An 18955-nucleotide genomic window follows, 5' to 3' on the forward strand; every position below is an offset into this window, starting at 1 on the left:
GTGCCTATAAAATTAGTATTTTAAATATCTCTAAACTACTTAAAACAATTACAAATAAACAGACATTTCAGTGCATGAGCTCTCTTTTAGTTTGACAAAGGGTTGGTAATGTCTTTATGCAGATATTGCATGCATGTACTGTATTGATCCTACTTAGTGGTTTACATAGTATGCTGAACTTTTAATCTGAAAATACATATATGGAATTTTTCATTTAGTTTAAGTATGTATTTTTACAACTCTTTGTGGCCTCTGTTTTAGTTTTTGTTGTTGTTGTTTTTTGTTTTTGTGTTGCTACTGTAGCCTGAACTCAGGCCCGGGCTTTGTCCCTTCGCTTTTTTGCTCAAGGCTAGCACTCTACTACTTGAGCCGTAGCTCCACGTCCAGCTTTTTTGGTAGTGGATTTGGAGATATGAGTCCAATAGACTTTCCTGCCCAGGCTGGCTTTGCACTGCAATCCTCAGATCTCAGTCTCCTGAGTAGCTAGGATTACAGGCATGAGCCACTAATGTCTGGCTAAGTGGCTTCTGTTTTATTTCAGTTATTGTTCCCTATTAGCCTGCCTATTTCAATCCTCCCACCCCCCCACCCCTGCAGTGTTTGGGTGAGCTCTTTTTCATGGACAGAGTATACATTTTCTTCTCTAGAAGCAGGTATGTGGATGAGGAGGGTCTCGCTATTGACACTTGTCCTGTTTTGCAGGCGGCACAGCAAGACCCGAACATCTTTGCGTGCTCTCGCCACAGACTTGCCCAAACAGGTTAGTCTCTCCTGATCGAAACCATAGCCAGAATTCATTACCTGCACTCTTAGAAAGTCATCTACAGTGTTACAAAATCTCCAGATTCACCATTCAGCAGTCCCAATTCTGAGACTCAGTCTTCAAATCTCAGTCCTAAATGTTGTTTATAGTCCACTGGAGAATCCCCAGCAACTGCTGCACCCGCTTAACCATACATGTAGAACAGTGTTGTCACTGCTTGTGGGGAAAGGATCTTGCTGTATGCCACATGGACCTCAAACTTGAGATTCTCCTGTCTCCACCTCCTGAGTACTGAGATTACAAGTGTGCACCGCTATGCCTGCCTCATGTGTCACTGTCAAGAGACGGCCTATAAAGAGAATATAAAGCAGCCACGCATGGTAGCTCACACCTGTAATCCTACTACTCAGGAGGCTGAGATCCGAGGATCGAGGTTCAAAATCAGCCAGGGCACTAAAGACTGTAAGACTCTTATCTCCAATTAATCACTAGAAAACAGGAAGTGAGGCTGTGGCTCAAGGATAGGGCAGTAGCCTTGAGCTGAAGAGCTCAGGGACGGCGCCCAGGACCAGAGTTCAAGCCCCATGACGCCCCTACCCCCCCCCCAAAAAAAAAGTATATAAAGCATGGAGACAGCCTTGCTTTACATTGCACATATGTGGCATGATTGCTCTTGTACTAAAGCCAGGATACACAGAAGGTACACAGATACCTCAATGAAGAACATGTAGCAAACAGGAATGCCCCAGACGAGATGGTGGTGCTCCTAACAGGGCACTGAGATCGCACTGGCCATTCTCCCAGGTCACGTGACCCTCCCGCACAGGTGCATGACTACCGAGAATCCTCCTGCTTTCTGGTAATACTGTGCCATTGTGCTAACTGGTGCTTCAGCATTCTCGTGTTTACACTTGTTACCTTGTTATCTCTGCACAAGTTCTTATCTTTAAGGTTAGCAAAAAATCTCTCACACTTCCTGGAAGCTTCCAGCTCTGCATTTTCACCTCTTTTATTTGTTTGGTTTGGTTTGGTTTTGTTGTTTAGCTGGACTAAGTTTTAAATTTAGGGCTTCGTGTATGCTGGTAAGGCACTTTCCTACTTGAGCCACTTGGCCAGCCCTTCACCTCCTCTCTTAAAGTTCTGATGTTTGGAAGCTGCCTTTCTCTAGTGCACTGTTTCATTTCTGGTATTTTAAGACAGAGTCCTCACTATGTAGCCTAGGCAGACCTCAAACTTGCAGTGTTTCTATTTTAGCCTTCCTAGTGCTTGGATTGCAGGCATACACCAGCAACTCCCAGTAATTTGGGTCTTTTTTTCTCCTGATACTAAGGCTTGAACTTAGGGCCTTATACATTCACACAGGCTTTTTGCTCCAGGCTGGCACTTTACCACTTGGAACATGCACGGGTTCATCTGCTGACTTCAAATGAAAATGCTCAGGTCTAAATAACTAAAATTTTAGACATAGTCTACCTGACTCCTTCTAATAATGGAACGTGTGTGTGTGTGTGTGTGTGTGTGTGTGTGTTTATGTGCTGATCCTGGGGCTTAAACTTGTGTGTGTGTGTGTGTGTGTGTGTGTGTGTGTGTGTGTGTGTGTGTGTGTGTGTTTATGTGCTGATCCTGGGGCTTAAACTCAGAGCCTGAGCCCTTAACCTTTTTTTGAGCAATGCTCATGTTCCACCACTTGAACCTCAGCCACAGTTCTACTTTTGCTGACTAATTGGAGATGAGCTGCAAGAGAGGAAGAGGAAGCACAGAAATCGTGAGAAAAAGGGTGAACCAATTCACCAATGACACCCACTAGGCACTGTGTTGGAAATGCACTATACAGCTTATAGAGGAGAGAGGAGCTAGGAGAGAATGAGGGAGAAGGCGACACTGCTAAAATGGAAATGTACTCAGGGACCAGGAGTGTGGCCTAGTGGTAGAATGCTTGCCTAGCATGCACGAAGACCCAGGTTCAATTCCTTGGTACCACATACATAGTAAAAGCCTGAAAGTGGTGCTGTGGCTCAAGTGGTAGAGCTCTAGCCTTGAGAAAGCCCAAGGACAGTGCTCAAGCCCAGGACTGGCAAAAAAAAAAAAAAAGGAAATGTACACATTACCTAATATGTACTTGTAACTCTTCTGTACATCTTTACAATAATTTTTTTGGCCAGTTCTGGGGCTTGAACTCAGGGCCTGGGCACTGTCTTTGAGCATTCTCAAGGTTAGCACTCTACCACTTGAGCCATAGCACCACTTCTTGCTCTTACTATGTATGTGGTACCAGGGAATTAGGAATTAAACCCAGAGTTTCATGCATGCTAGGCAAGCACCCTACCACTAGGCCATGCTCCCAGCCCAAGACCTTGTGCTTTTTTAGGTAAGTACTTTGCCACTTGAGCCATACTCTTAGTCTGGTGTTTGTAATGTTCTGTGTTCTTTTTTTCTTATTTTTGATCTACAGAGCATCTCATTCACCGAGGGCTTGAGGACTTCAGCCTCCCTGTCTTCAGCAAATGCCTCCTTTTACCCGTTCTCCACCTTCCCTTTGGCTCCTCCTGGTCTGCCCAATTTCAAAGACAGCAGCTGCTCCCTTACAGATCCCCAGGCTCCCTACATCAAGAGTGCAGCAGCAGCAGCAGCAGCAGCAGCAGCAGCAGCAGAAGAGAGGAGCGGAGGAACAGTGGCTGACGGCTCCAGCACTCAGCCTGCCTACCTCCCTGGGCCCCCTGCACTCCAGCCTGGTCCAGGTGTTGGGGTTTGTCATGTGATGAACAGCTGTGGTTCCATCGGTCTTAGGGGACAGGGTCTCAGTGCTTTCACCCTAAGTACCAGAAGGGATGGTGGGGGGCTCAGGGGTGCTGGGAGGAGGGGCAGTGGTGAGGGTGACTTCTCCACTGGGTCATTCCTGTCCAGGGTGGAGTACCAGTGTGGCCGGCAGGGTCGAGGGGAGGGCCCTGGTTTCACATTGACAAATGCCCAGCTGCAGGTTTCTGAGGAGTTCATAGATGATGACCCAGCAGACATCTCTTTCTTTGCTGGAGGCTCTGAGGCATTTTCTTTCCCATATGGCTCTGTAGTCTCTCAGCAGCTTTGGACACCTGCCCATCCCACTGTGTCACCTACCCTGTGTGGTCCAGAAACCTTCCAGCATCCAGAATCTGCCCAGTCCAGCCCAGACAGATACTCCACTGAGGCAGTGGACATGAGTGTAGAAGATGACTTTGAATTTGGGGAGGGAAGTGATTTCAATGGTAACGTGCAGCCCTCTGACACCTCAGAACTCTTTGAGGTGAAGGCACAAGCTAGCCTCATGCAAAGCCTGTTGAGCCCCTCTGAGACCAGTTCCCTTAGGAACAACCAATCTGAGAACAGCTCCCTCAATAATATGCCACTGCATGGTGGGCTGTCTCTCCTTACATCCAGCTCAGCCAACCAGTCTGAGGCCAGCTCTATGGTCAACTTCCCAGCCTACTCAGTCCGTTCAGAGTCCAGCTCAGCCTTCCAGTTCTCTGACATCATTGACCAGCTAGAGCAGCTCAGCTACCCACCCACGACAGCTGAAGCCTCCAGCAGCACAGACACAGACTCATGGGACTCCGAGGCTGAGGCCCCTCTGGACGTGAGCCTTTTTTTCAGCAACCCTTTTGTTCAGACAAGTGGGGAGAGAGCCCCTTACAGTTTGCAGAACAGTTTAAAGTGTGTACCTCCAGGAGAGCAGGTAGATAAAAACCCATCTTGACCACTCCAGACTCCTTTATGAGGAGAGCCCCTCCCTATTCATGAATACGTTTATACACATAGTCAGTTTTTAAGTTCCTGACTCATTTTTTGAATGTCAAAGAATTAAAATTTCATGGGGCTGGGAGCATGGCCTAGTGATGGAGTGCTTGCCTAGCATGTACAAAGCCCTAAGTTCTGTTCCTTGGTACCACATACACAGAAAATGCCAGAACTGGTGCTTTGGCTCAAGTGGTAGAGTGCTAGCTTCGAGAAAGCTCAAGGACAGTGCTCAGGCCCTGAGTTGAAGCACAGGACTGGCAAAAATTTTTTTTTAATTTTTAAAGAATTAAAATTTCCATTTATAATAATGTTCACTCTTATGCAACCAGTTTAAAGTAGACAAGCATTTTTACTATTCCTCTTAGTGGCTGGTACATTGCCATCTGAAGGCTAAGGAATTAGCCTCCGTAGCTTTGGGCTGGGGCATGTGCCTTTAATTCAAAAACTGGTGCTACACATTTTGAATGTTACACAGTTCTGATTTGTGTTGACTTTTAATAGAATGTATGTAATTATGTCTGTTATGCTGCTTTATAAGATGAGCCATACTCCTCATAGTTAGAATATAGGTTTATCGGATGTGTCCAGCCAGTCCAACTGCAAGAAATCGCTACAAAATGCCTCTGCAGCCCCTTGCAGGAATGGATGTTCCTGAGACTGTCCCTGTGCCGGAGGGCCTCTGCCTGTGAGCTGTTCCTCTCCGCACTATGTGTACTAGAGCATAGATAATATGCTGTCAGCAATGTACGAACCAGACCCATAAAGGGGCCTCAGCATGACAATGCTTAGTGGGGGGGTGCAGGGAAGCTGTTTTTCCTACCTGAAGAACAAGTTATTTGTTAAAAATTATAGCAATAGAAGATGCCCCCACATATGAGAATTGTCGGGTTTTTGCTCCTCATCGGGGAATGTTGTCTCTGTCCTGTCAGGTGGTTTGCAGACAGGTGGCGCTGTGTCCAGTGGATGTCTCAGTGGAAGGTCCCTGGTTGAAAGGGTGGGACCAATGTTCTTGACACATACTGGCTGTGCCACCATTCGATGTCAGGGAAAGCCATTGTCGTGCAGCCCAGTGCCTCACCAATGCCAGACTCCGGCTCTCCTTGGTCTACACTGTTGAACTGGTCCAATCCACAGATTGAATATTCTGACAGGAGGAGATTATTGATGGTTTTCCTTTCTGATCTTATCTAGTAATGCAATACAAAGGTAGTTTGATTTTCTTCCCAGAATGTCCTGTGGAAGCTTTTCTCAGTGCTGGAGATGGGTTTTGCATGTGTTAAGCAAACGAGCACTCTGCCACTACACCTCAGTTTTCCTGTGGAAACTTCGTTTCCACTCATGGGTGAGACCTCTACTTCTGAGCTGAGATGGATTTAGTCTGTCTACTTTTCTAGAGTCTGTGAGCATGAAACATCATGAACATGTTGGTCTCCCATTTCTTCTTAGTGTCGCTTGGCACTAGCTAAGGGTTTATGGTGAAATACATCGTGTAATTTACGTTTTTGAGCTTCCTTAAGCCTAGAGTCTTTTGGCCAGTGCTTCAGTGTGTCCGAGCATCCCCTTCCAGTGTGGCGCAGTGTTCTGAAGCCTGCTGAGGCAGACAGGCGTCCTGTGCTCCCCGCTGCCGTCTGGGAAGGCTCCTTTTGCTCCCATGGAGAGGCTGGTCTCGAACTTCACTTGGCACCTGTTCACAACAGGCGCCAGTTTGTTTTCTCCCCATATACCACTCCAGTAGTAAACCTTGGATTTGTGCAGTGAGATAGAATTAACACATATGAAACATCCCACATGGTAGCCCTTCATTACATATTGCTTTACGCAGTGATGGATGCCATGAGGAGCGGAGCCGCCCTAGTGTGTGAGTAGCAGGTCTCGAGCTTTGTTTCTAAATGAAGCTGCTGCACTGAGAAAGGGGACATTCCGTTCAAAGCGGGTCTGAGTAGGGCTGTCCCCGAAGACAGATTTCAGAGTGCCCTCCCTCTCGGGGATTGGAATCAATTTGTGGCCGTGTTCCAGGAAGCCTCCTATAAAATAGGTTTTGTTGTTCTTGCTTTTTATTAATGGAGTCTCACTCTCAGGAGATAACTTTTAGTTAGGAAATGTTCAAACTACACAAAAGCAGAAGGGCCACAGCAATCCCCAGCCCGCCTCAGCGTCGCTGGTGCTCAGCCACCTTAATTTGCCCTTCCTTCTCTTGTAATTTCTGTTGCTCTTACTGACACTTTCCTTGGACATCCTACGTGTGTCTCTGGAACAGGACACTTTTCATAGCCCCTTACATAATGGTTTCTTGGTATCCTGTAGTTCTGAGTTCTCAGAACTTAAATTACCTAGTTCTCTTCAAAATGCCTGTTAAAACAGCTTGGTGGCACATACCTGCAATCGTAATAGACTCACTAGGCAGAAACAGGAAGGTGAAAAGTCTAAGGCCAGCCTGAGCTGTATAGTAAGACCCCATTTCAAAAACAATAAAATACCTTTAGCACCTGATTTGTTGACAGCAGTGTGTGTGATACAAAACACCTGTGACCATCTGCTGTGTTGCCAACGGTCCGTGTGGTAGATACATGCTAGGTTTCACTTAGACCCTCTTCCCAGCCAGCTTCCGCCCCTTCTGTGAAGCCTGGACTGGCTGTGCTGAAGGTCGAACCTGGCACTATGCAGGAGGCACTCGAGGTCACTGCTGAACACTCAGTCTCTCACTAACAGTAGTTTCCGCAGTTTCTCCTTAGGGGACAAAGCAGCTGTACGTGAGCCCAGCATGGAGGCCAGTGCTCTGTGCTTGGTACTGGTGAAGGGTGATGAGGCACTGGGCCAGACACTGCCCTTTTACACCTGGAGGCAGCACCCCAAGAGCAGGCAGGGGAGAGTTCTGCATGGTGTCGACAGTTCTTGACAGAGCTGTTGCCTCCTGAACCTTGAAATGGGACAGGCCTCTGCTGTTTGGAATGCTGCTTCTGCCAGTGGCTGTCTCGTGGCTTCCAGGAGTGGCTGGGCCCGGCATGACCTGCGTCCGTGCAGGGAAACAAGGCCACCTGCTGAGCTTCATATGCCACTGACAGTAAACTCTGTTTCAGGTAGAATGCTTATTTCCATTACTTGCTGAGTCTCAGTACTTTACACAGGCCAATAGATGAATATTTCAAGTCTAACAGCATATTTGTATCTTAACCAGATTGGCTACACTAAAAATATGTGTGCTTTTTTAAGCATTAGGTGTTGATAAGTACCTGTTTGTATCACAAAGGCATTCTGCAAGTGACACTGTATTGAACCCCTTCTCTCCAGATCAACTATGCCATAAGCAGTGCTGATGACCAAGGAGTGGGCACTAGCTCCCAAAATGGTTTAACAGAGAGACCTGCAACCTGATGGTTAAGCAGTTCCCATTATTGTCATTTTGCCAGTTGTGATTGGATCCTTTCTGATAGCTCTGGTGTACAGGTACATGTTGGTTTTCATTCAGGCTCCACATTCAGCTGCTGAGGAGGGGTCACGTGCTATGCACACACAGTGGCCATGACGATAGAGCGACACATAACACACATATGCCACTCCATGCTGATACCTTCCCAGCGCATGAGCATCAGAAAGAATCCAGTGCTAGAACAGTTGCTTCCTCTCGGGCACTTGGAGAGGGGATGCTAATGCTAGCCTTGGTTCTCAAGGCCATAGAATTTCATCTGCCCTGTCATCACTTTGGCTTGTCCTGTAGCCATGTGTACTATCACACAATGCTGCCACAAGCAACATATGCTGCCGCTGTTGTCCTTGCAGCAGTCACTCCGTGTCCGCAGTGCTCAGAATCCTGTCTCTGATGGAAGCACTTGCCTTCATTTCCTTAGGGAATGAAGAAAAGTGGAGCTGGAATTTTTCTTACACGTTTGAAATTTGTTTGTTCTTTAGAGGCATTTTGTTGTCTAGTTTTCAGTACTTAATTTTTTGTTTTCCATTGAAATTGCCATTTATAAATTTGCAGATTTGTACTAATTAAGAGTTCCTAAGTTGTTTATTCAATAAAATAAGGAAATATCTATTATTCACGTACTTTTTTTAATGATGGTCCTGGGGACTTGAACTCAGGTTCTGGTGCTGTCCCTGAGCCTTCATGCTCAAGCCTACTGCCCTACCACATGAGCCACAGCTCCACTTCTGGCTTTGTGATGGCTACTTAGAGATAAGAGTCTCGTGGAGTTTCCAGTGCAGCCTGACTTTGAACCACGGTCCTCAGTTCGCAGTCTCCTGAGCAGCTAGAATTACAGGTGTGAGCCACCAGTAGCACCGAGCAGTCAGGTATGAATTTTTAAATGGACTTCCTAGATTCTCTTCCCAGTCTTTAGAATTTTGATTTATATCAATCGAAAGTCGTTTCACCTATTAAATCGTTCCACAATCCTTACCTAGCTGCATATTTGTATAGCCCCTTCGTTGACATCTTTACTTCACAGGCTTTGGAGCCCTAAAGCCTGTGGACATGGCCTTGTTATCAGTGGACGTTATGACATCTCTGACCACGGCCGGCAGGGGACAATGCCTGGTTTCTCTCAGAAGGCTCTTTAGGCAAATCATTTTGTTTGTTTGTTTTGTTTTTGCCACTCCTGGGGCTTAAACTCAGGGCCTGAGCACTGCTCTTGGGCTTTTTCCTCAAGGCTAGCACTCATCACTTGAGCCACAGTTCCAATTCCAGCTTTCCTATGTACGTGGTACGGAGGAGGAATTGAATCCAGGTCTTTGTGCACGCCAAGCAAGCACACTGCCACTAGGCCACACTCCCGGCCCCTCAGAAGGCTCTTTAAATCAAGATGTTGCCTGATGGGACCAGTGTGGCCAATATGGCAGAGATCTGTGCTCAGACCACATACCACACCTCAAGATACACACTTGGGATGCCACTTGTGCTGAATACTTGCCGTGGGGTTGCTCTTCATCAAGTAAATGCTGCTGGACATCTAGCCACTATCACCTGCTCTCATCAGCCCAGCCACTCCTGGAAGCCACGGGACAGCCTCTGGCAGAAGCAGCATTCCAAACAGCAGAGGCCTGTCCCATTTCAAGGTTCAGGAGGCAACAGCTCTGTCAAGAACTGTCGACACCATGCAGAACTCTCCCCTGCCTGCTCTTGGGGTGCTGCCTCCAGGTATAAAAGGGCAGTGTCTGGGCCACTGGAAGGAAAGACACAAGTTAGAGGATCTTCGTGGGTGATTTGTACAGCATGACGTAAAGTGACTCCAACATGTGTGCACTGCCTTGGTGACAGTCCAGGGAAGTCAGCCCAAGGCTTCCCTCTTGTCATAAGTCTCCCAGGGGTGCTGGCAGAAGGAAGCTCTGTCAGTGCCAAAGCCATGGGCATTCCATGATCCCCAGTCCTTGGCTAGATCTCACCTGCTCATTCATACCATGTGCCTCTGTGAAGTCACTCAGGTAGGGGTCTCTGTCAGTGGGTTCACAGTGTCCAGTGGTAGTGCCCGCTGCACCGCATTCAAACTGCTGGATCTTCCAGTCATCACAGTCTGGTTTCTTGACATCCTGTAGGAAGATCTGGCCACCTCACTTCTACAGCTGCACCAATTTTTCGGTGTGTTCCCTCTATGGGCTCCCGGTGACAAAAGTACCTAGCAAAAATCTTGAAAGCCACATCATGGTGTTCAAAGACCTGAGACAGAGTTCCAGATTATCCTGGCAGTGGTAGTTTTGGTGCATCTTCTAAAGGGGCATGTTGTCATGCGGCAGCTGAGGATGCTGCCGGAGCCTGGAGTAGGCCAGGCATGCCTCGAGGCAGGGACAGGACACCAGTGCTCCGAGCAGTCTGCCAGGAAGTGTTCATCTCGTAGAAGAACGTCTTTTCCTACCAAAGAAAGAATCTCACTTTGAGCAAGATGAAAGAAGACAATGCTTCTTGGGGGCTCTGCACACGTCAGAGCACTCTGAACAAGAGCCCATGCTGCTTTAGTTCTGCTGGTCACTGGCTCAGAGCTTGGTGTGTCAACCAGCCTGCATTGCAGACAGGCCTGTGGAAAGGCTTCCGCGCTGGCATCGTGGGGAGCAGGCTGAGCCCCACACCTGGAAGAAGTGAGTGAGACGGAGGCCCCTTGTTCTCCTGCTCCCACCTTGATGTCAGAGCCAGATGCGGTGTGAAAGTGACTCATGGCATCCCAGTCCAGCAGCAAGGCCAGAAACCACTTCTGCCAATTCCTCAAGTCCACTCCTGCCACATGTCCATCTAGTTTGGCTTTCTTCTTTTCTTTTTCAATCAGCAGTTCACTATTTGAGCAAATGGTTCTTGTTCTTCTTGCAATGTAACCTTCAGCTTGAGCCTGAGGTTTTCCAAACAAGAACTGACTCTTTCTCCCCCGCTAGACCAGCATGTTTTGAGGGTTGCTTATTGAAGTGTGAAAGAAGACAATTGAAAGTTATGAAGTCTCTTTTCCTGGGCACCAGTGGCTCATGCTTATAATCCCAGCTCCTCAGGAGGATGCCATCTGAGGACTGCAGTTCACAGCCAGCCCAGGCAAGGGAGTCCGCCGGACTCTTCATTTCCATTAACCACCCGAAAGCCAGAGTGGAACTGTGGCTCAACTGGTGGAATGCTAGCCTTGAGCGAATAGTACCCAGGCCCTGAGTTCAAGACCTAGGATTGGCAGGAAAAGGGAAAAAGGAAACATGTTTCTTCTAACCGCAGTATTTCTTTATCAGCATCCTTTACCTCTAGTGAAATGAAAAAATAAAGACAAACACAAATGTATAATACTATATTCTTTAAGTAACACTTCAGAAATTATCAGATGAACATTTGGAAATTTGGCGGAATAAAGACTGCCCGAAGGAAAACGACCTTGAAATTCCTTTTAGACTTTAAGTGTCCTGTGGAGACAAGACTTGGATCTTGCACCTCAGGGTGTAAAATGCTGTTTCTCCATGGTGGAACTTGAGCAACCACTCACTCCCCTCTGACCGAACGCTGCACCCTGGTGTCTGCGCCCACAAAATAGCGCTCAGCAAATCATTCCTCTTCATTTCAAATAACTGACTTTGGGAAACTAAAGGATTTTTGAATACAAGTCATTTGTGACCATGTGTAGCTTACTTTCTATGGAGCAGGCACATCTTTCTACAAAGGGGGTGTCTGTAGAGTTGGTTCTGGATTAACTTTGGAAAAGACTCCTGTAGCTTCAAAAAATGCTCTTCCTGACTGCTTTTTAATTCAACACCTTGGTTATTGAAGTCTGTTTTCACAAATTTTTAAGATTAGCTCTTTAATAACATTCTATAGGAATTAAAACTTGATGTTTAGCTTTCCTTTATTTTTTTTTTCCCTAGTCCTGAGGCTAGAACTCAAGGGCTGGGCACTGTCCTTGGACTTTCTCAAGGCTAGCGCTCTACCACTTGAGCCATAGCACCACTTCCGGCTTTTTCGGTATATGTGATACCAAGGAAACAAACACAGGGCTTTGTGCATGCTAGGCAAGCACTCTACCACTAGGCCATGCTCTCTTTCTACCTCTTAAGACACTCCTCCAGTTCTGTGTTTTGCTGATCTTTAGGAGTCTCAAGGATTTTCTCTCTGGACTAGCTTTACCCTGTGCCTCAGATCTCGGCCTCCTCAGTAGCTAGGGTTACAGGCCTGAGCCACCAGCGCCAGCTCCTTTAAAAGTGTCTGGCTATGTGTTCAAGTATGCTTTAGCAATGCTGAATGAACTTTCCAAGCCGTGGAGGTGCAGTAAGCCAAGCACCCTTTATGTCAGCTCCAAACTCAGAGTAGCCCTGGCTTCCAGCTGCCCGTGTCACTTCTGGGCAGCCCTGCCTGGCCTCCCTGCCCTTCCTTGCTGTGTAGTGCAGTGATAGCTCCAGCGCAGTATGTTGCCTACAGACGCTGGCTGTACAGTGGCCTGGATGCACACAGGTGTACATGGCACCACCCCACCTTGAGAAGTTACACAGCTACTGCCCCTTGAGAAATCATCCCCTCACAGATTGTGATGGTGGTAGGGGTTGTGTTACCAGGGAAGAATCCCACAGTTTTGCAGGAGTCGGGTCAATGCTGCACCACTGTGCTAGATCATAGCTGCTGCTCTTTGCCTTACCCGGTACGGTTGTGTTTTTGTAGTTCAAAGTATAGATATGGTTTGTGAACAAAAAAGCCAATCAAGAGCTTGGGGCTATAGCACTCAAAAGTCTACTGGCACTTTGTGGTACTTTATCCACTAAGGATTTTTTTGTTGTTGTTGATGTTGTTTATTTTTTTTTGTTCTGGCCAGTCCTGGGGCTTGAACTCAGGGCCTGGGCACTGTCCTCGGACACTTTTTGCTCAAGGCTAGCACTCTACCACTTGAGCCACAGTGCCACTTCCAGCTTTTTGCTGTGTATGTGTACCGTGGAATCAAATCCAGGGTTTCGCGCATGCTAGGCAAGCACTCTTACCACTAGGCCAAACTCCCATCCTCCACTAAGTTTTGAGTTAACCGTTTTGAGTTGTGAATGTCAAGTATTTACATTGACAATATTTATGATAGCTTTTAACCTGCACAGTTTCAAAAGCAGCCGATTCCAAAGGAGCATTATTTTCCCTAAGGAACTGTTTATTGAATGTTGTGTTCTTTCTTCCCTGGCTGTTGCCTTATACTTTATGACTGGTTGGTCAAACCCAGCCAGAATTTAGGAGCACTTCCCATGGTGACTGATACTATTTCCTCACGTTTCACCTCCTTCAACTTAAAAATAAAGTCAGATGTTGCAGCAACTTCTGTTTTACTTCGCTTGTCTTCTGTTTTTAAGACAGATTCATTATGTAGCCAGGGCTTACCGCAAATTCCTGCTGGGATTCCAGATTCCAGGCATTCACCACCACACCCATCATGCAGCAGCTTTCTCATTACTGCCCCCTAGAACTTCCTCTGGAATGTATGTCTTCAGTTATGGCCTGTGCAGAGCACAGGAAATGGTCAAGTGACAAGCTGTGACCTTTTCATAGCTAAATGTAAGATATTGTGGCAGTTAAGATTTTTAATGGTGCAGTCGTGAAGAAGCAGATAAATTATTAGAGCATCTAGACTTTTCTCTGAATTTTAATTACAATAAAGGACCTTATGCAATTCTGGCTTGTTAGGGACAAAGAAGATTTAGGAGCACAAATCCTAAATAGTGTGTCCTCAGAAACTTAAGTGGTTCACCTAGGAAGTAAACCCACACCTCAGAGGCTAGCTCACCACCTGGCTCTACTTGCACCACTTCAGAAGAGGCAGGTTGGCATGGCAAAGAGAAGTATAAGAACTTCATGTCAATGTTGTAGCATACTTTAATAAAAGCAAATTCTAATAAACTGGTTAATCATTTTATATTGTAGCATTGTCTAGGTCTTCTGTCTCATGTACGTTTGTTTCTATTTTTAAATATATCTTATGGAAAATTCCAGAGTAAAGTGCCATCATGAATATTCCTCTTTTAAAAGACCCAACAGCAGCTGAGGTCTTTGCAGGTCCCTGAGTTTGTCAATGTGAAATAAGGCCTTCCTCTGTAACGCAGGGTGGGGTCCCGCGTCCATGCCAGCCAGCCCACTCACTTCCTGTTTGTGTAAACAATCAAGTTTTGTCTTACCAATTGGCCATTGGAGAGCCCTGCAGTGAAGCACCCCAGCAGTTCTTAAGAGAATCTTGTTTCTCTATAACCAGTCCTGGGTGGAGAAAGGAGGCTCACAGGATAGCAGGCTTGCAACATGCTGCCAGCGGAAGCACTTCCACTTTTATAAGTTCACATCATAATCAGAAATAACAACAATGATAATACATATGTACTTGGGAATATAACATAAATTTCATCTTTAGTAATTCTTAAATTGCATTTAAATCTCTCCTTTATTTTAAAGTATCTTTTCAAACGCAAAGCAAACTTTAAAGCAGGGGCCCATGGCTCACACCTATAATCCTAGCTACTCAGGAACCTGAAATCTGAGCATTGCAGTTAAAAGCCACCCTGGGCAGAAAAGTCCATGAGACTCATCCCCAGTTAACTGTCAGAAAGCCGGAAGTGGTGCTCTGGCTCAAAGGGGTAGAGTACTAGTCTTGAGCAGAAAAGGCTCAGGGACAGTGCTCAGGCCCTAAGTTCAAGCCCCATGCCCCAACCAAGCAAAAAAGATAACGTTAAAATAATTACCCATTTCTCATTTAAAAAAAAACTTAGGGCTGGGAGTTTGGCCTAGTGGTAGAGTGCTTGTCTAGCATGCACGAAGGCCCGGTTCGATTCCTCAGTATCACATACATAGAAAGAAGCCGGAAGTGGTGCTGAGGCTCAAGTGGTAGAGCTCTAGCCTTGAGAAAGTCCAAGGACAGTGCTCAGGCCCTGAGCTCAAGCCCAGGACTAGCCAAAAAAAAAAAAAAGAAATACTCTTTTTGAGAATTAAAAAGATAAAAGATATTTATTTTTGTGAAGCAGGTTTTTGCTGTCAGTTCCCATGTCCAGGCTGACCTCACACTCATAGTCCTTCTGCCTCAGCCTCAAAGAGGTGTCTTCATTATAAAATGTATGATGGAGGCTCACACTGGGACTCCCAGCTTCTGGGATGATCAACAGGATTGCAGTTTGAGGTCAGCCTGGGCAAAAAGGTGAGGAACCGCCATCTTAGTCTAGAAAGCTGGGCATGGTGGCCTGCCTCTGCAAGCCCCCTGCAGGGAACGTGGGGAGGAAGAAGACTCTGGGCTACACCTGGCCCTGGGAAAGCATCAGACTCTTAGACAAGTAACTAAAGCAAAGGCGGATGGCGAGACGGCCCAAGAGATGGAGTACCTGTCCAGTAACTATGAAACCTTGAATTTAAAACCTAGTACCAAGCAGGAAGCTGGTAGATCACCCCTATAATCCTAGCCCACCGAGAGGCTGGCATCAGGATTGCCATTGAAGCTAGCCCGGCCAGACACTGCACAAGGCTCATAACCAGGAAAAAGGCAGAACGGAGACGTGGTTGAGGTAGTAAAAGTGCCAGCTACAAGCAGGAAAAATTAAGATTAGGAAGCCCTTAGTCAAGCCCCAGTGTTGACATGTAAATAAAAGGTTAATTAATGGGGAAAAAAGACTGCCAAAACTATTTTTTAAAAGTATGAGAGTCAGAAGTGTGGCCTAGTGGTAGAGTGCTTGCCTAGCATGCATGAAGCCCTGGGTTCAATTCCTCAGTACCACATACACAGAAAAAGCCAGAAGTGGTGCTGTGACTCAAGTGGTAGAGCACTAGCCTCCCCCCCCCCCCCCGGCCCGGTCCTGGGCTTACACTCAGGACCTGGGCACTGTCGTTGGCTTTCTCAAGGTTAGCACTCTACCATTTGAACCACAGCACCACTTCTGGCTTCTTCTTTAATTTTTTTGTAGTTAATTAGAAGCATCTCACAGACTTTCCTGCTCGGGCTGGCTTCAAACCAGGCTCCTTAGACCTCGGCTTTCTGAGTAGCTAAGATTGTAAGCACGAGCCACTGGCGCCCAGCAAGTCAAGCGTTTTTATGTGACCTGGTTTTTGTAATGAGGATTAGTAAGTTTGGCCCTGTCTTCCAGGTAAGCCAGCACTGGTTTGATGGCTCAGGCCTCTGCTACCTGTTTCAGTCTCGGTATCTTATTTTCCTCATAGTACATCTTCTCCAGAGGGGAAAAAACACAATGCCTAGAAACACAAGACGTGCTGGGGCCTTCTCTATCTCTTGATGCCCTGGGCAGATTGCTCGCCGGCCTGTTTTCACTGTGTTGTATGTAGAGATGCGGTGCCGGGCTTCCACTCACGTGCCCAGGAAGTGCTAGCTGCAGCATGAGGCCCAGAGCTTCTCGTGCATGGTGAGCAACCACCGTCTTTCTCATTCTTGCTCCACCCCTGCCCTGTTCATATCCAGGCCTTTCCGCGGACAGTCCTCAGCCTTCTCCCTCAAGCCAGAAGAGCCTGCTGGGGCTGAGCCCTGCTCTTCAGGCAGGCATGGGCACCGCTGAGCAGACCTTCCCCCCTGGTCTGAGCCCTGTCCTTAGCAACGCTGCTGGAACAAGGATGGACCACCAAGAGGAGCTGAAGCACAAGGTGAGCCTCTCAGGCTGAGGGGTGTGGGTGGGGGCCTGGTCTGCAAGCCTTCCCTCCTCTGAGGTGCCGTCTGAAGCACGTGGAGGTGGGGAAGGCCCCATCCAGCAATCACACCAGTGCCTTGGGCAGGACCATTTCCAGGAGTGGACCTCCCCGTCACTCCTTTGTTTTGTTTTGTTTTTGCCAGTCTTGGAGCTTGAACTCAGGGCCTCAGCACTGTCCCTGAGCTGCTTTTGCTTAAGGCTAGCTAGCCACAAACAGCTCCATTTCCAGCTTCTTCTGTTTGTGGTACTGAGGAATTAAACCCAGGGTTTCATGCATGCCACTCTACCACTGGGCCATGCCTCCTGCCCCACTCAAAAGTGTCTTGTTAAGGGCCGGGAGTGTGGCCTAGTGGTAGAGGGCTTGCCTAGCATGCACGAAGACCCAGGTTCAATTCCTTGATACCACATACATAGAAAAAAGCCAGAAATGGTGCTGAGGCTCAAGTGGTAGAGCTCTAGCCTTGAGAAAGTCCAAGGACAGAGCTCAAGGCCCAGGACTGGCACAAAAAAAAGTGTCTTGTTAACAGTTCTGGAACCCCTGGACCCTCAGGATGCGTGGGAAGGACACAGCTATGACCTGGGATGCCTTCCTCCTCCCTCTCCCTTCTTGCTTCCACCCTGACCTTTCAGTGACTTAGCAAAGACCTGGGAACAAATAGGGGCTCACAGAGGGTCAAGAGGTTCTTAGATGAGAGACTCACAAGCAGTGAGAGCACTAGACAAAAGCTGAAGAGGATGAAGAGCCTGTAGCAGGGCCAGTCCTGTGCTTTGTGGCAGGAATGGGTGCCTGGCTGGGGAAAGAACAGGGCTGTGGGCTCAGCAAGTCTGGTGAGCCTGTGGCAAGGTGAGCCAGCAGAGGAGCTGACTGGCTCATAGATACAGGAGACTTCTGATGGCTTCCAGTTTTATGGCATGGGAGAAACAATCTACAGGGCCCACCTGAAGCTACAGCTTGGTAGGACCATATGAAAGGCTTAGAGAGACCTGGCTTAACGTAAGAGTTCCAAGCTGGCCGGTGGCTCACGCCTATAATCCTAGCTACTCAGGAGGCTGACATCTGAGGATCAAGGTTCAAAGCCAGCCTGGGCACAAAAGGACCTGAGACTCTTATCTCCAGTTAAACCTCTAGAAAAAAAAAAAAAACAAAGAACAAGAAGTGGGGCTTGGCTCAAGGGTAGGGCACTCAGGGACAGCACCTAGGCCCAGAGTTCAAGTCCCATGACTAACAAAAATACTACTAATAATAATGAGTTCCAGTTGTGCTTGGGGACACAGGGACAAAGCAGACGTCCCCGCGTATCAGCCTGAGGAGAGAAGGGCCATGAGGCCTACCTGAGTGGATCTGTCCACTGTCAAGAAGAGGCTCTGCCCCCATGGCAGCATGCTTGTCCTCTTCCTGTTCCTATTACTGAGGTGAACAGCAAAGGTGTATTTGGACGCCATCTTTAATGTTACACCCATGGCCTGTTGGCCTTGGCTGCTTTGGACCTGAGGTGTCCATTGTGGCCATACCATGGAAGAGCAAAGCCAGAGTTGGGGGCCTCACCCCTGTGGGAGCATGCCTCCAGGAACTGAAGAGGGCCCACTTGCATCATCCCAAGCCTTAGTACGATGGCCTTTGGGGAACATTCCAGATGAAGCTCTAGCAGTGAATTAACCAAAGGAAGACTACCCTGTCCAAGACCACAGTCCCCCGATGGCAGGGCCCATGGGCCCCTTGAAACTGTGAGGCAGATAGAACAGCACCATCTGCACAAGGCCTGAGGCAGGGTCCTTCCCTGAGCTCCCACCTGAACCAGAAGATGGGGCCGGGGGAAAGGTCCACTCCTGGGGCTTGAACTCTGGGCCTAGGCACTGTCTCTGAGGATTGTTTTGCTCAAGTGTAGCTCTCTGTCCCTTGGAGCCACAGTGCTAATTGTGGTTTTCTGGTAATTCATTGGAAATAAGAATCTCAGGGACTTTCCTGCCCAGGCTGGCTTCGAACCACAGTCCTTAGATTTCAGCTTCCTGAATACCTAGGATTACAGGCGTGAGCCACCAGCACTGAGCTAAAGTAACTTTTAATAGGTTACTTACTGTATTCCAGTAAACACTGAAAGATAAGGAGTGTGTGCACACACACAGGCACAAGCACATAGGGTGCTGGAGGTTAATCCAGGACCTCTACATGCTAAGCAGGTGCTCTGCTGAGCGGAAGAGGGGGGAAGTGTGCTCCTGCTGAGGAGCCGCTGAGCCAGGCAGGAGGGCGCCCTGTTCCCGGTTCTCTCTCGTGGCCCACGTGGTCCTGGCACACAGGGAACTTGCTTGGACTCCTCGTGGTGATGCACTTGGTGGCTG

The 18955-nt window shown here is 47.7% G+C and overlaps 1 protein-coding gene across 1 annotated transcript in view; it reads left to right on the forward strand.

The window, feature by feature from the left end:
- Positions 1-18955, forward strand: part of Farp2 (FERM, ARH/RhoGEF and pleckstrin domain protein 2) — a 104799-nt gene that overhangs the window by 64158 nt on the left and 21686 nt on the right. Inside the window, exons 14-16 of the mRNA XM_090355195.1 lie at positions 703-760; positions 3216-3501; positions 16396-16574. Coding sequence (XP_090211321.1) covers positions 703-760; positions 3216-3501; positions 16396-16574 — 523 coding nt within the window. The remainder of the gene's footprint in view (positions 1-702; positions 761-3215; positions 3502-16395; positions 16575-18955) is intronic.

The sequence above is a fragment of the Megascapheus bottae genome, chromosome 21, assembly GCF_031878675.1.
Source record: "Megascapheus bottae isolate mThoBot1 chromosome 21, mThoBot2.hap1, whole genome shotgun sequence".
Classification (NCBI taxonomy): Eukaryota; Metazoa; Chordata; class Mammalia; order Rodentia; family Geomyidae; genus Megascapheus; species Megascapheus bottae.